Source organism: Ambystoma mexicanum, chromosome 14 (genome assembly GCF_040938575.1).
Source record: "Ambystoma mexicanum isolate Mex_15411 chromosome 14, UKY_AmexF1_1, whole genome shotgun sequence".
Lineage (NCBI taxonomy): Eukaryota > Metazoa > Chordata > Amphibia > Caudata > Ambystomatidae > Ambystoma > Ambystoma mexicanum.
In genome coordinates, this window is record NC_090940.1 from 380,194,348 (window position 1) to 380,209,941 (window position 15,594).

The 15,594-nt window shown below is 42.9% G+C and overlaps 1 protein-coding gene across 6 annotated transcripts in view; it reads left to right on the forward strand.

The window, feature by feature from the left end:
* The first annotated feature begins 233 nt into the window (after positions 1–233).
* TRAPPC6B (trafficking protein particle complex subunit 6B) overlaps positions 234–15,594 on the forward strand; it is a 351,021-nt gene continuing 335,660 nt past the window's right edge. For 4 of the 6 annotated variants that reach the window (XM_069637497.1, XM_069637496.1, XM_069637501.1 and 1 more), the window contains exon 1: positions 234–463. In XM_069637497.1, coding sequence (XP_069493598.1) covers positions 368–463 — 96 coding nt within the window. In that variant the 5' untranslated portion in view covers positions 234–367. Of the gene's footprint in view, positions 487–15,594 lie in introns of all 6 variants that reach the window. The other 2 variants (XM_069637500.1, XM_069637499.1) reach the window with 2 other exon arrangements.

Below are 15,594 nucleotides of genomic sequence, written 5' to 3' on the forward strand. Positions count from 1 at the left end.
TGTCAATCACTGTGGCATCTTTTGGCTCTGCTTGTTGTCACTTTATTTTTGAGTAGATTGATGGTACGTATGCTTTATATTGCATAGTTGTACCCTAATTTCCTCGCCGTTCATTCCGTTTACGAGCTAGATAGCGGGAGGCCTAAGAGGGGGTCGACTTCTGATAAATAATGTCTTTGGCAGGAGCAAGAAGTTGACTGTTCTAAAACGGAAGTGACGTTGTCATTCGTGGTAGGCGGGGTTTGAGGGTATCCAAAACAGTAGGGCTGTCTGCTGGGAGGCAGAGCCGGGCTGGGCTGCCGGGGGCGCCGCCGCTTCTAGAAATATTACCCCATCGACTCCCGATGGTCGCCTGGCAGCCTGAAGGATGAACAAACAGGAGATGGCCGACGAGGCGCTCTTCCTGCTTCTACACAACGAGATCGTGACATGTGTCTACAAGTCCGCAGAGCAAGGGGAAGTGGTGAGCACGGGGGTGTCTATGAGGTGGGCATTCACTATGGGGAGTATGGTGGCTAATATCACGAGGGGGCAATAGAACAGGACGATGTAGCTAGACCTGTGGAAGAGTTATGTTTACTTTTCCCTATAGCGTTTAATAGAAGATTACCTGGCTTTTATGCGCTACAGTAACAACTGTTAATATTAGAACGTTTTTCATGTTAAATTACCGACCCTTGAAGTTAGTTTAATTCTCAAGTATATAGGATGTTGTAGGCAACCATTTAATTCATTGACCGGCTATTGGAAAGGGGTGAATTCTTACCGAATTGTTGTTGTGGGCAATCACATACGGGTAGGTTTGAAACCATACTTCAGCGGAGAAAGGACAATGACTGGAGAATGTTTGCAATGTGGTTAATTTAATAATGGGCAAACCCCCTATGTTTGCAATGTTGGTAAATATGAAATAACGATATGTTGTAAAATGGCAAGATGCGTCCTTATATTACACACAAGAGCTCAGAATGGTTAGTATTTGCTTAGACTCACAAGGCTGCACTGTATTGCGATCCAGCCACCACCCAGGCAGTGTGTGGTGTCTGGGCACAGGGTCCAGGCACAATTGGGGGCAAGGGGAACACCCAGCCGACGTACACAATTACAGGGATCACCATGTGCACATGGTCTGGCAACGATGGAGTTGCCCAGCAAGGGCTCCGGAACACAGCTGCAGAGTAGCCTGGTAGGGGCTCTGGTAAACACTGGTGGATGGGGACAGTGTTGCACAGCAGGGGCACTGTCATGGAAGAGTGCTTTTCAGGGCAGGCCCTCTGCCTGCAAATGCAGCACCAGCACAGCGCTGGAAATAAGGAAACATCAGGCTGGAGTCTGGTGGTGCTAACTGATAAGCGCAGAGTGTAGTGACTTTAAAGTAGATTTTAGTTTATAGCAAATGTTGCAAACTGAATCGTTTTTATGGTCTCCCAATGTTGGTAGATCAGGCTCAATGAGATTCCATGATTTGGCCAGGATTAAACTCTTTTAAAAAGTAGCAAAACCAGCATTCTGTCCCAGGTGGAGATGTGAGAACATGACCACATATCTTCCCAGGTATACTTCATATCAGAATTTTAAAGGTTTGGTAATCAAAAAGGTGAACAATTTGTCTAGCAATACCTTGAAAAGTACACATCACATAATACATTAACCTGACAATATACATGTATTCTAGAAACGGGTCAAGCAAAAGAATGTGATTATACATTTCATCAGTTCGGGCGGAAACGCCGGTCCTTAGTGCTTTGGCTGATAGCCACAATTGAATACGCATACGCGTCTATATAGCGGAGCCGCAACTTATAATTGTCGGATACTTATCTACCTTAATCAGTAGTTCTAGTGCCAAGCCTCCTCCGCCTTGGAAGAAGAGCTTTGCTCGAAACACGTGTCGGCTGTTGTTTGATTCACATTAAATCATTTGCAACTAATCAATTAAAATTGGTTGTGTGCGCAATTTCTGGGAGCAAACCAATCCGTATCATAGTTAATATATGTGCACACTGAAGGCAGGGTGTTCACACATTGCCCCCTATTGCTGCCCATGAACCAGCTCTTAAATCCCCCTTGTCAAGTGCGCCAATTCCACTTTTGTCCTTTTCTGCCACACACTTCTTTCTACATTTATTTGCCCCATCCTGGATTCCAGGTTTTCCTGTGCAAACCAAGATAATTTTGTGGTGTGCAATATATGAATGGACACTTTATTATTAATATTTAACAACCCTATAGTTTGGGCGCACCCCTTTCATTGCATCTGTGATGTTTAATGATATTTCAAGTGTGTGGGGTAAGGACACAAGCGACAGGTTCAAAATGAATCTGCATGCTGTAGGAATGACCTCCTGTAATGTCCTCGCCTATTGCTTTGAACCCTATCACTTCCGACATTAACTTCAGGCGTGATCTTTCAGTATTACCACCATTGACAGCAAAACCTAGCCAGGGGCCCAGTTGTCTCTAGCTAGTCAGACCCCTAAACACAGAAAACTGTAAAAACACACAATTTACAAAAATTAATCATTTATCCCTAAAGTTCATAATTGTACAACTCCGCCTACTCTAGGCTCTGCCTCCATGACCCCCCCACTTGGGGCCCTTTGTCATTTTTGCCAATGGGCCCTTTGCCTTAATTCTGCCACTGATAGTGAGCGGGAAACCGCTCATCCCTTTTTTATTTATGTCGTCACATGGTCACTGACATGTGACATGAGCATGAGCCCTGGCAGGGACTCATTATCTTAAAGGGGTGTCACACTGTTAGGAAAGACCTCCATGCATGTGTAATTTTCCCTCCAGTTGTGAACCCCCCAACATTTTGCTTTTGTCTGACCACCCTAACCTGACTTTTACCAGTGGAGCCCAGCCTTCTGCTTTACTCTGCTGGGCTTTAGCTCCTCTAATTCAGGGGAAATTGACATGCCACTCAGAGTACTGGGAGACTTTGTTTCCCTTAGTCTTTCACTTTACCATTTCTGGGTAACTTTAAATCGGTGCACAATGTTCCTTCCAGTACAGAGCTCTGGGGTCTCTTTTTCATTTTAAAGGCCTTAGACACCCTCAAAGGATTTTTGGTGAATATACAAGTGTGCCCAGGACGGTGCTGGTGGCAGCATTGACTTTTTAAAGCATTTTGACTCTTTTTCAATGGTCCAAACTGCGTTTACCGCAGGACGGTGGCCAGTGCCTAAAATGGCCATGCCATGAAGTCCTTTGTTCTGTCCTTTGGCCATTTTGTCCCGGGAAATTCCTTATTTGGTCATGCAGGCTCATGCGCACACTGAGGCTTTTGCAGGCTTCTGCATGCCTTTTGTGTGTGCACCCAGGACGTGGGCTGGACCTTTCTAGTTCCAATACTGATCCTGGGTGCCAGGATGTCTGGTGTGCTGGGATGACTGGGGCCACCGTGGTCCATGATTGGTCCACATCTGGGATGGTTGAATGTGAGCAGATCTCCCATTGGTTGCCCTTCGTTTTGGCGTGAAGCAAACCTTGGATAAGAGAAGGCACTCTACACCCTTTTAAGGTCAATCTTCTGAGTTCTTACCAAACTTAGTAAAGGAGCCAAGTATCCTGAACCGATGAAACAGATCTGTGGAACCGTTGAAGACCCGCTCAAATGTTTGGCACACTGACCACGCTGTTGTCCCATCAGGGCCCCTATTTCTCAATGATCAGAGAAGGCCTGCAAGGGTGATTCGAACTTTTGGAGTAATGGGACCAACTACTCTCGGCACCTCCTGCTTAACCTGCAAACAAGTCCCTTCGGAAGTGTTCCTGGACCACCCAGCTCGTGTGGGACTTTTTCTCTAGAGTCGCTGTGCCGTCTTGACTTGAGACTTTAGACACCGTAAGCTTTTGGTTGAAGGCACTCTCCCGCCGACTTTCGTACACCTAGCGTTCCTAGGTCAAGAACTAGGAGAGTCTACCCAAGCCTACGCAGTACCCGTGTCGCCCTGCTGTAGTGACTAGCTTCGTGCGTGCCTTGCGGCTGAGCCCTAAAACGAACTGCAGTGGAACTGACCTGATCCCTTCCGCAGAAGCGGAGAAAAGGCCACTGTCCCACCATGGACACAAGTCCCTGAATGCAGCCCCTGAAAGCCGGAGAGACGCATAACTGCTGGACTCTAACCTGCGAGCGAACTGAACTAGACTGGCGAAGTTTGGTCCGAACTGCGTCGAGGGTCAGTGAGTACTTGCAACAGTTACCCAAGGGCCACTCGCCTTAGTTAGGGCAGCCTGAGCTACCATCCTATGCCCGATTCCTGGAAATCGCTCTGCCCTCTTGTGGAGACCTTCCTCGAATAGTGAACTTTATTCTTCATCACCTCACCCCCCTTCATGAGACCCTAAAGTCCCTTGAAAAAGACCAATTTTGTACTTTAATGCATAATCGAGCGCTGTCGTGCTAAACATACTTTTGAGCACTAGGCTCCACACTTTGTAGGGATTGGGTTGCCTACTAGTTAGGGTTGTGATTCCTGAAGAATTGCCTAAAGTATATTTGAATTGTCTGACCCTCTTCTGTTACAGGTTGCGGATCCATACTTGCTTAATATTGCTTTAGGACAACAGTTAATGTATATATGTACACTAGGATAGGGTTGTGTTGGAATTGTTAATATTACTTGAGTTTCGTCTTTTTTGATTTAAAAGGCCTTTAATAAATGTGTATGTATTTTTGATATATACACCTGCTGAGCGTAATTTGTGTTGTTTACTGTGTGTGCTTATTGTGGGCCATCAATCATTAGCACCCCTCCTGAGACCTAGTCTTGACCACCACCAATGCTACCTTGATTGGTCTGGCTTGTCCAGAAGGTTACCTTGTTGCAAGAAACGAGGCTGGCCTTCTGAACCTCTGCCCACCAGGTCAGAGTTCAGAAATCCACCTTGACACACACCACACTTCTCCTTTTTCAACAAAACAAAATCAAAACCAACATCAACTGTCATGACAATAAATCAACAGCCACAAACAGTACTGCTTGGTCCATTTGGTAATCATTGGTTGGAACAAATAATCAGACACTTGGACCCAGGCAGTTACAAACATAAAACATATACTGAGTATTCTGTACACGTTGAGGGTGACAGGGTTAGTGGACTGCTGGTGGCACGTTGGTAGTTCTACCACATATTAAGAGACCCTTTATTACCCTGGGGTGAGTGGTCATTGTCAGCTACTGGAACCATACAGAGCAGTCCGACAAATTGCAGGAGCATAGCTTCACATAAACATTTTAGCTGGTACCACTTTGAGCATATACATGACGTGCAGCCTCACAGCATCAAAATGCATGTTACTGAGTCCACTTTAAGCATTTTCAGAGCTGTAGGAGACCAGTTCATAGTTGAACACGCATCAGTTCTGGGCAGTCAAACCCACAGTTCAAGGGCCGGCAAAGCCGCACCAGGAACTACATCGGCCTAGTCCATGGATAGCTGGGCAGGCAGCAGAACAGTACCGGTGGCAGGATGACGGGCCACTCGTACACCCCCTTCCAGGCAGGGGCTGTTGGTACACGAGGGCACACAAGCACTCGTAGAGTGCTGCAACCCGGTTTACCATTCCTTTTACCAATATGCTCCACAGAGTGAAAATGTACTCCTCTCCATCACTTTATGTATTTTTTTTCTCATTCTTGTTAGCACAGCCCCATTAGATCAAGAGAAGGCTTTGCAGAAACGCGTGCGTCGTGGGGGAGGCTCATGAAATAGTGTACGCACTTGAAAAGATATGGGCCACAGAAAATCTACCCTAAAATGTCCGGGAAATGTGGGGATAATATTACCTGATACCAAGATTTTATCAGGTAATATTATCCCCACAAATAATGTCGCCATATATATGGTCGCCGGGTACGGCCATAGGCGATATTATTTGTGGTGATAATTTATGGGGTAAATGGTTGCGCGGCTGTCCCCTGCAGGATCCATGGGTTAATTATCGCCACAAAAAAATGGTGCTAATCTTGTATGGCGATATTTCTGTAGGGATATTAACACATGGAACCCAAATCTTAGCCAGCCATTCCTGTTCTTTGGGTACCAGTGATTGCCTCCATCTCTGAACTACCAGAGCTAACGCGGACACAATCAATATCATATATGCCTTTGTCTGAGACTTCAATACTAAAACCTCCAAAACATCACCCAACTTCAACATTGTCTCCCCGAACTCTCTGCGTATTCTGGACCCGAATATTTATTTCACTGCCACATTAATACATTTCCAGAATGGTTTTAGGTCGGGGCAGTCCCAACATATGTGCCTCCATTCCTTGCAACCCCTCCCAACATTTCCCAGACGTTTTAGGGTAGATTTTCTGTAGCTTCTCGGGCATCGGGTGCCACTGTACCATAACTTTAACCCACATTTCTCGAATTTGAAGTGTTCTCATAAGATTCAGTATTCTCTGCCACACTTCTTGTCTGGTATAGGGTTAGTTGACTTTTTCCCATTGTCTAATATACCCCCAGTGCTGGTGTATAGTCCAAGAATCTGTAAGTAGCCTATAGAGTGCTCCGACCATAAGGAGGTCCCCCCGAGTTTGTAATTAAATATTTTCAAAGGGGGTAAAGTCCCTTACTGCCGCTTGTTTATTTCCCCTTGCCAGTGTCTCAATTGTGAATATCTAAAACTTTCCATTTCAGGCAAGTGAATTGCCTGTTTACATTGCTGAAATGTCTTATTCTCTTGGCCTTCCATCATATTGCCCATCTTCTCGCATCCAACCTCTTCCCAGCATCTAAAAGCACCCCGCTCTAACCCAGGTGCGAACTGCGGGTTACAAAATAGGGGAGTAAATGGAGAGGGGAACGTTGTTAAACGCCTCCACTGTACTACCTCGTTGCATATGTCACCGTTCAATGCTGTTATTTTGCTCTTGTACATGATAAGGGGTCGATAAACCTTCAGACACCAGAGAAATTCTCCTAAGGGCCTACCAACCACTTCTTGTTTCATCCATACCCATATTTTCCCTTTATGTCCCCCAAACAGTCACATATTATCTGCAGTTGAGCTGCCTAATAGATTTTGAAATTAGGGGCCCCCATTCCTCCTCTCGCGTCTGGTGTCGTCAATATCTTCCAAGCTACCCTTGGTCTTTTGCCATTCCATATGAAATTCCTCACAACCCTATTCAGTTTTTTTAAAAAGGCCATAGGTACAGCTATTGGCAAGGGTTGGAAATAATAGAACACCCTCAGGAGGACAACCATTTTAATGCATTAATCCTACCTGTCCATGAGATTACTAATGGATTACGCTTTTCCAACCACTTTTTAATGGAATCCAATAACATGGGATAATTGGCCTGGTATATAGACTCCATGGAGTCGGTATATAGACTCCATGGAGAAGGTTATTTTCACTCCCAGATATTTCAACCCTTTAAATGTCCTCTGATAATGACCCAAATCTCCAGGCCTTTCCATTGAGGGAGCTCCCCCTTGTATAACCCTGACTTCTGATTTTCGAGCATTGATCTTCAGTCCCGCTACTTCTCCAAACCTATTCATTTCTGTGCTGAGTCAACCAAGTCTGTTGCCATGGGTCATCAGCAAATGCCATCACCTTATGTTCCATACCTCCAAACAGTATGCCCCTAATGTTCTTCTCGTTGCAGATCTTTGATAAAAGTGGTTTCAAATGTATGGCATACAGGAGTGGGGACAAAGGGCATCCGTGTTTCGTGCCGCAAGATACTTTAATTCCCTCAGTCAGATATACCCATTAATAGCCAATCAGAGTACCGTCTGATAATTAGCCCGAACCATGTGCAAACATCAAGGGCCAAACCCCATAGTACGGAAACAAAAAAAGAACACTCCACCCAATCAAACGCCTTTTCAGTGTCTAAAGCTAATATCCCTGCCGCCAACCCTGATTTATTTACTTTCTCAAGCAAATGACTCGCCCATCGTATATTATCAAAAATGTCAGTGCTTTTGAAGCTGTAATCAAACAATCAAGGAGCATGAGAAACACTGCCCCCTACTTTAGATGTAACACACGCGCAACATCTTCCCCTGTCCACCTGCCCCTTCATATTAGTGTTTGGTGCCTCTTCCCTCATTTTCCTCACCACCTTACGTTCTAACCTATTTTGTAAAAATAAAAAAAAAATCAGAATACAACAAAAAAGGTTCCTTTTAGGAACCACCTTTCACAGTTAAAAAATAGAACTAAAAAAAATTCTTATGGACTCCATCTACTTTACATTTCTCAGTAAAGTAAATAGACTCAATAAGATGTTCCAACATTTCCATTAGCATTTATTTCCATTAGCATTTTGTGATATGCTAATTGGAATAATGTGGCGTTCATCCCCGTTCCAGGGACTGGAACAGGGGATAACGGACCGCCAGCCCAAGAAGCAAAACAAGGGCAGTTAACAAGGGCTCCGGGCCGTTATCCCCTGTTCCAGCTCCTGCAATGGGGGATGAAGGCCATTAGCACCCCGGGTTGCCAAAAAATGTTTCTTCCTATACCGCGATGCGCGCAGCGTTCTGCTGTAGGATGGAAAATCCAGGGTGACCAGCATGGAAAGGGAAGGCAGGGCTCCGTACAGAGCCCCTCTTCCCTTTCCATGGCAGCCTGCAGAAGGCAAGAGAGAACCCTATGACCATATTACCATGAGCACATTTTTTTTTTTCCCCTTTCAAACCTATCCCAATTTTGAAAAACATTACCACATAGCTGGTCCCTGGTGGACATGGCCACTTTATCCCCATTGGTCGTCTTTCGTGGTCATGACGAGTAGCCAGATTGTCTGGGTCATGACCTTATGCCATGACCCAGACAATCTGGCCACTGCCCATGGCCACAGGCTATACCTCAGTCACCTGGTATATCACTGGTTTTTGTACCTACATTATGACACTTGTCAAAAAATAAAACGTGGACACATTTGCAAAACCATGCTTTCAGGTCCTTGCTAGTGCTTCTTACGTGAGTTTGCTGATAACCTGCCAATGTTTTATTTTTCAAAAGTGTCAAAATGTACGTACATACATACAATAGTCGTATAACTTCTCCCCCACTTGACAAAATCCATTTAGACTTTGCCCAAACATTCAAGGTTGGGTCTCTAAATCTTTCTGAAAACCTTTATCCACATTCGTCAAACTGCAACAAAGTTATAAGCCATCTATAACTGTTGAGACCCCCCTCTAATTTAGCCCCTGCTTGACAAAATCCCACCAAACTTGGCAAAAACATTTATATCTAGATCTAAAACCTCTTTCCACGTTTGTGCAGACTCGTCAAATGGCACCTTAAAAGCCTTTACAATATTTTGGGACCCCCTCTCCCCTGTAGTTATGTTCCCTCTTGACAAAACAGTCCAAAACCATTCAGAAACGGGTCTAGAATAAGATTCCCAAATTTCCTGCAGTTTCATTGAGTGGCGCCAGTTATAAGCCATCCAAAACTGCTTTTCACAAACCCTGTAATGCACAAATAAGCATAGATGTCCCAAACATCTAAGAGCTTCGCGGACATCACAGCACTGTCCCAGACTATTTGCGGACATAGGAGAAGAAAAACATCCATCCCATCCTCATCCCTCCTCACCGCCCCAGATATTGTTTCATTGGTTTGACAAGTGCAATGTTGTGTTTTTGAAATAAGTTTTTACTGCGATGTTCGGAGACAACAGGTTTCGATTTGATGAGCGAAAATGCGCTGACTATTTGAAAGTGAGATCTCAAGGGACAGCCCCCCTGCATCGACCGTCTTAGAACTCGACTGCATCTGAGCTCTATACACCAACGGATGACACATTCGCGGTACGCCTCATGTTTAAGAAGGTACGACTAGCGCATGTGATTGATCTTGTGTAACCAGACCTTATCAATAAGTCCTTACTAGGTTGACATCGCAATAATTGCATTATTCCTTTTCTGTTTGCTCTCTTGCCCATTCCCACATAAAAGCATGACTAGCTGGGATAGTGATTCCTTTCTGCCGTCCTGGTAGTTTATTTCTCTGTGTGAAGCCTTGCGACATACATAAGAACCCTGAATTTAAGGGTGACCTCATTCAGCAATCCCAGCATACGGTAAGGATTTTGTGAATGCTATCGGTGGATTTTTGTATGCACTTTGGCATGGGCAATTTGGACTGGTTTCCCTATTGAGGCTTCTGGATTCCGGTGTGTCTCCAGGCATGTCATCTAGGGTGTATCTTCCATTTTGGACCACTATTGTTTTGCCATTGGTGGAGGGATATGTACAACAGGCTGTCATGGACGCATATCCATCCAGCTGGTCTACCATGGGTTCTCCGCTCGTTTGTTCTGTGTCTCTTTTTTTCTTCTTTGTTCACCTATGCATTGTCCGCCTCCAAATAACAGCCTGTGTGGGCTAGTTGTTTGCCCCCTTTTATATAGGCATTGGATTTAGACCACACTAGCAATCTTATGTTGATTCTCGAACAAGATTGCACTACAAAAATGGACATCTTTCCCATTTTCTCACTGTTTCTAGGTTATCCTTGGTGTAACCAGGAGCCATATTACGGACCACTGTCAACACATTATTTAATTTCTAGTGTGTTGTAAAATGTGTCCTGAGCATCACTACCTTGAGTGTTGACTATATACTAAGATTTACATTGGTATAAAAATATAGAGAATTGCAACTAGTGTGGTATTAGTTGTTCTCTCACAACAGTGTTTTGTCTTGTTTGTTTGACAGCCCCTGACGAATTTCCTTGCACATTTTTCACCCGTTACACTTTGGAAAGAAACATGTTGGTATGAATTGTTTGTATGTGGATGTATGAGTGATGGAGAATTTGAGTGGAGTGTCAGATTAAGTTTACAAGCGCAATTTGTACACCACTGACTTCTAGGCCATTGTGACTGAATACTTTGTCCTTTTGTTAAACTGTCTGAAACACCCTTTGCACTGTTCTTTTATATTGCGTCGAATTTTTTCAGGTTTTTAAAAAAAATTCTGTTTTGATATTGTGTAAAACCTTTTTCTTTGATATATGAATAAAATTGTTTAATTGTTGAAATTTTACCCGGTGTGTGCTTCTGAATCTAATACAGCGGCAGCACCACCCAGTGATGTTGGTCTTTGGTATCACCTTGGTTTGTACTGTGTAAACGGTTTCCAATAGCCCACCTAACCTTAATGTATGTTGAAAAAGGTGCAGAACCTTAATGAGGGCTGGTTAGCGGTGGGCAGTGCCACTCTCTCAGCTTCCTTCTTGTGTGTAAAGATGTTCGCAGACAACGCCAGCAGTCTGTGAATCCAACATGGCGGGCTTTTCCCAACTCACGTTTTGTATTGACTTATCAGCGGGCACGTCCGATGTCCACGGACATCACGTTGCCTTCTAGACCAATTGGATGCCGTCCACGGACCGAACGGGGAAGTGAGTCTGCAGACCGAATCCAGATATCGCAAAAAACATTTTTGGACGGATTTACACCAAATTTACAAAAGCACGCTTTCGGGACCAACCCGCGCTACTGCTGCAAATTTGGTGATAATCCGTCCAGCGTTTTGGGCCGTAGACGTGAGCAAATGTTTTTTTCCATTGTGTCTATGGGAAAACCCACACATTTTGGGTCTCCCCAAACCCCTTGACGAAACCTCACCAAACTTTGCAGGATCAATCTGAACGGGGCCATGTACTTTTATTTTGCAATGTTTCGGGAGGATTCGTCCAGGGGGGCGAAGTTATAAGCCGTCCAAAAATTGCTCTTTCTATGGGTTGAGCAACATAAGCATAACTACAGGCCCGCTACAGGAGGCCCTGTAATAATATATATTTGAAACCCAAAGCGTCTGTGCTTGAACACGTTGCAGATGCACTCCTCCACCTCACAATCTATAAATGAATCCAGGAGAAAGCCCTTCAGTTTGGCACAAAGCTAGTATTACGCATTTTGCAACCGACCGGTTGCTTGATCACATACATTACAAACGGTGAGGAATACGCTCTATATACATGACTGTGATCTCTATGGTAAATTGTGATGCACAGTCCCTTCTTTATGTTTATCCATGTCCATCAGACCCACAAACTGTATCAAAGCGGTCGGCCATGTTGGAACTTTCAGTTTACAATGACCCTATGACCATGTAGTCAACAAAAGCAAGTGACAGTGCAGTTTAACAGGTAAGTAGGATCAAATATTTATAAAGTGCTGGGTGCATCCTTCTTCAAATCATTAATGACAAAACTCTCTGTTCTCAGTTATGCATCATGGCTTCCTGAAATGGGTAATCGGGCACCATAAATGGAATGCGGTGGGGATGGACAGATGTACTGCTGTGCATAGTGTATGCATTGGAAGGGGTTACTAAAATGATTGTGTGAATACATTGAATGATTCCACTTACAATACCAAAACATACAAATTCGTTGTAGGATAATGTGGTGAAAAGCATCAATCGGGTGCTCAGGTGTTCAAGAGTTTATGGCATTCAAATTAAGATTTAGTAATTTGTCATATGAGTGTCACGTTTAGCTTTTTCATGGATGCTTTTATTAACTATACTTTTGCTTTTATTAACTATACTGGGAGTATCTTGAAAGTATAACAAATTGTTTTCCGATAATGCATGTTGTCGAAACGGGAATTTCAGTCTATGGTGTCACAAGATGTCAATAGTCCCTCGCAAGAATCGGTGTGTTGCTGTGGATGTGCTAATGGGCCTTTCATATAGAGTGAAGTTACAAATTGTCCACTAGTTGATGTTATTTTATTTATGATTCAGAAAGTTATAAGTGTGCCATGGTTGGTCTTTATTGATGCCTTTTAATTTCTTTATTGGTTGCACGTTGTAAGCATTAAAAATGTGCAGATAGTGCATTGTTGTGGAGTAATCGGGGAGTTTGTTGTAACAAATAGGGTTACTTGATTGTCTGTAACATTTTGCAACTCATTGAAAGTGCTTTGGTGAACAGCCCTTAATAGGGTTAATCCAATACACGCCAGCCATTACACCAGTTGCACTGCATAATTCCAACATGTTGGTAGCAGCGGGATGCCATTTTCCATCTCCCACAGTCTAGTTTGTCTCCGTGCATACGCATAAACACGTTAGTGAAGCGGGAACAGCATGACTTCCGGACATTCCTGTCCGTTTACCACCCAGTAACCTGCACTGTGAGACTTTTTAGGATACCATACAAAGGGCTACTGGTAAAACATGATGAAAGTTAGACAATAAGTGCCGTCCAGCAGGGTACTTGCATCATAATGTTGGTACCATTCACCGGCCTTCACATAGTAGCGGTAACTATGCACAACCTTGTTTGTTTTGCTTGCGCTGTGCTCAATAGTGGGGGCAGATCATCATATTTATGGGCATTCAAAAATGTGTTTCCAATTGTGACAAACAATTGCCAACTGTGTTAAATGTGTTTGGTGTATTTGTTGTTTCCATTTCTCTATAGATCAAAGGGGCAAAATAAAATGTCAAAATAAAATCTAGGAAAAGAAGGGTTCTTGTGCTAACGCGAGGAGCGCTTTAGTTGCAGTGACTATGCACTTATCAGATCCCTGAGTTTTCTTTTTCAAATCCCAGGGTGAGCATTTTAAGAGTCATTCCATATAAGATTTGCATTTAACATCATTTAGCTTAAACCTTTCCACGTAATTATGGAAATATGTGGTACATTAGTGGTTTCTGTGTTTTTCACAGGACTTGTTGAATAGAATTACCGGTTGAGGTGATACCAATTTCTTTTTTGGTCTAATCAAGCTGACAATAAATAGCAGTCTTGAAGTTCCCAGCCGGATAGAGGTATAGTCCTAATCTTTATGGGCTCACGCTCTCCTTCTTTATATAAACCGGTAAAATTGGTTCTTAGCCATGCCAAGAAAATCCTGACTCCAATACAGTGGATTAAAACATGTACGACCAAGGTGGAGAGTGTTTATTAAATCCAACAAGAGTCTACGCTGATAGGTAAGAATTCTTGTAGCTTGTCGTTTATTTGCCAACACAAGATTGTATTATTTTCTATTGATTGGTGCTATATTTTATTTATGAGATGTGCTCTTGTTTGACAATGGATTTAATGAGTGTTTGTAACTTGTGTGTGAAAATATATATATATATATATAATATTTAAACCAAGGGGACAACAGCCGGACCTCCGGCGCCCCAGAGGAGGATCTGCACTCCAATCGATTCCCACATCTGTGTTGCGCTGTAACTTCAAGAACCAGCCTGACTCAGTTCTTGTCCTCTCGTAGTATCCAAAATGTATTTGATAAACCATGAAAACATTGTTAAAAAGGAGAACGCTCGTTGACGCGTTTCGCAGCGTACTCGCTGCTTGTTCACATACAAATGATACAAACACCAGGGTGATACATATACTCTTTCACATTGTTAGTCTCTATGGTTTCCACTCTGCAATTGTCCTATATCAGTTTCCTCTTTTCTCCACCTTCTACACACCAATATCATGGCGGCCATTTTGAGCTGGTTTTCAAACCAAAAGTGGTGTTTATGATTGGCCATTTTCAATAGTATTGTCTCTGTGTAGAAAATACGGTTTTACAAAGAAGGGCAATTGCTTGTATAATGTTAAAATTCATCAAAAGCTGTGACTGTGATAATTATTATACATTCAATAAAAATATATGGCACTAGAGAAATGCTTTACACATGAAAAAAACCAAAGCAGTCATTTTTCCGATATTATGATTCTAAAGTGCATGTGGCATTTAGAAAAAAGGGGGGAAAAGGATAGGCAGTACTATTCTTATTTTCCTTAAGGTTATGAGGTACTTAGTGCATCAAAGCTATAGCAGCAACAATCGTTCATTCCTTAATAAGGTGCATAGTGCATAAGAAGATGTTAAATTTGTTGGCAAAAGCATGGCAACAACTGATTCCGATTACGATTTTAAAGTGCTAAGTGCATAAATATAAAAGTACAGCTGCCAAAATTTGATATTTTCTGCATATAAAAGTGCATAGTGCCTTCTTTCAAATTGTGTATCATAAATGCATCCTGCATAGTAATTATCGCTGCATTAACGGTTTATGTTAGGAATGGGTGCTCTGTGTCATAGGTGACTATCTATAGCAAATATCATATAGAATAGACTATACTTGTCTTAGAATTTAGACAGTGGTCTTGTGTTTATCCACAGGGTCCCAACTATCACCAGTATTGCATTGCTAAACCACATGTGTGTACGTCATGACTTTTTCTAAGCAACTCTAAAATATGTGAGATAAGGAAACCACACCAGACTGTGCTTTATCACCTAATCACCAATAAAAACAAAATATGGCACCTGCCATTTTTGTAAATTCTGAAATGAAACTACAACCAGAATGTAAGCAAATAATTCTGTGATTACATTAGCCCCGCTTTGCTATTAAATGGTGCAACACACTTTTTTGTTCACTTTATCGATAGTTCTGTTATTGACGCAAATAGAGACCTGTAGGGAAGAAAAGATGTTTGATACAGCCACACTTGCTTCAGACTTGTATGTCAATTTTAGGTTCCTAAAAACGTGTACAATTCATCATCCAAATTGTGTCCCTTTTGGCTTTTTGGTTTCAAAATCTAGAATAAATCTAGTTTACATTTGT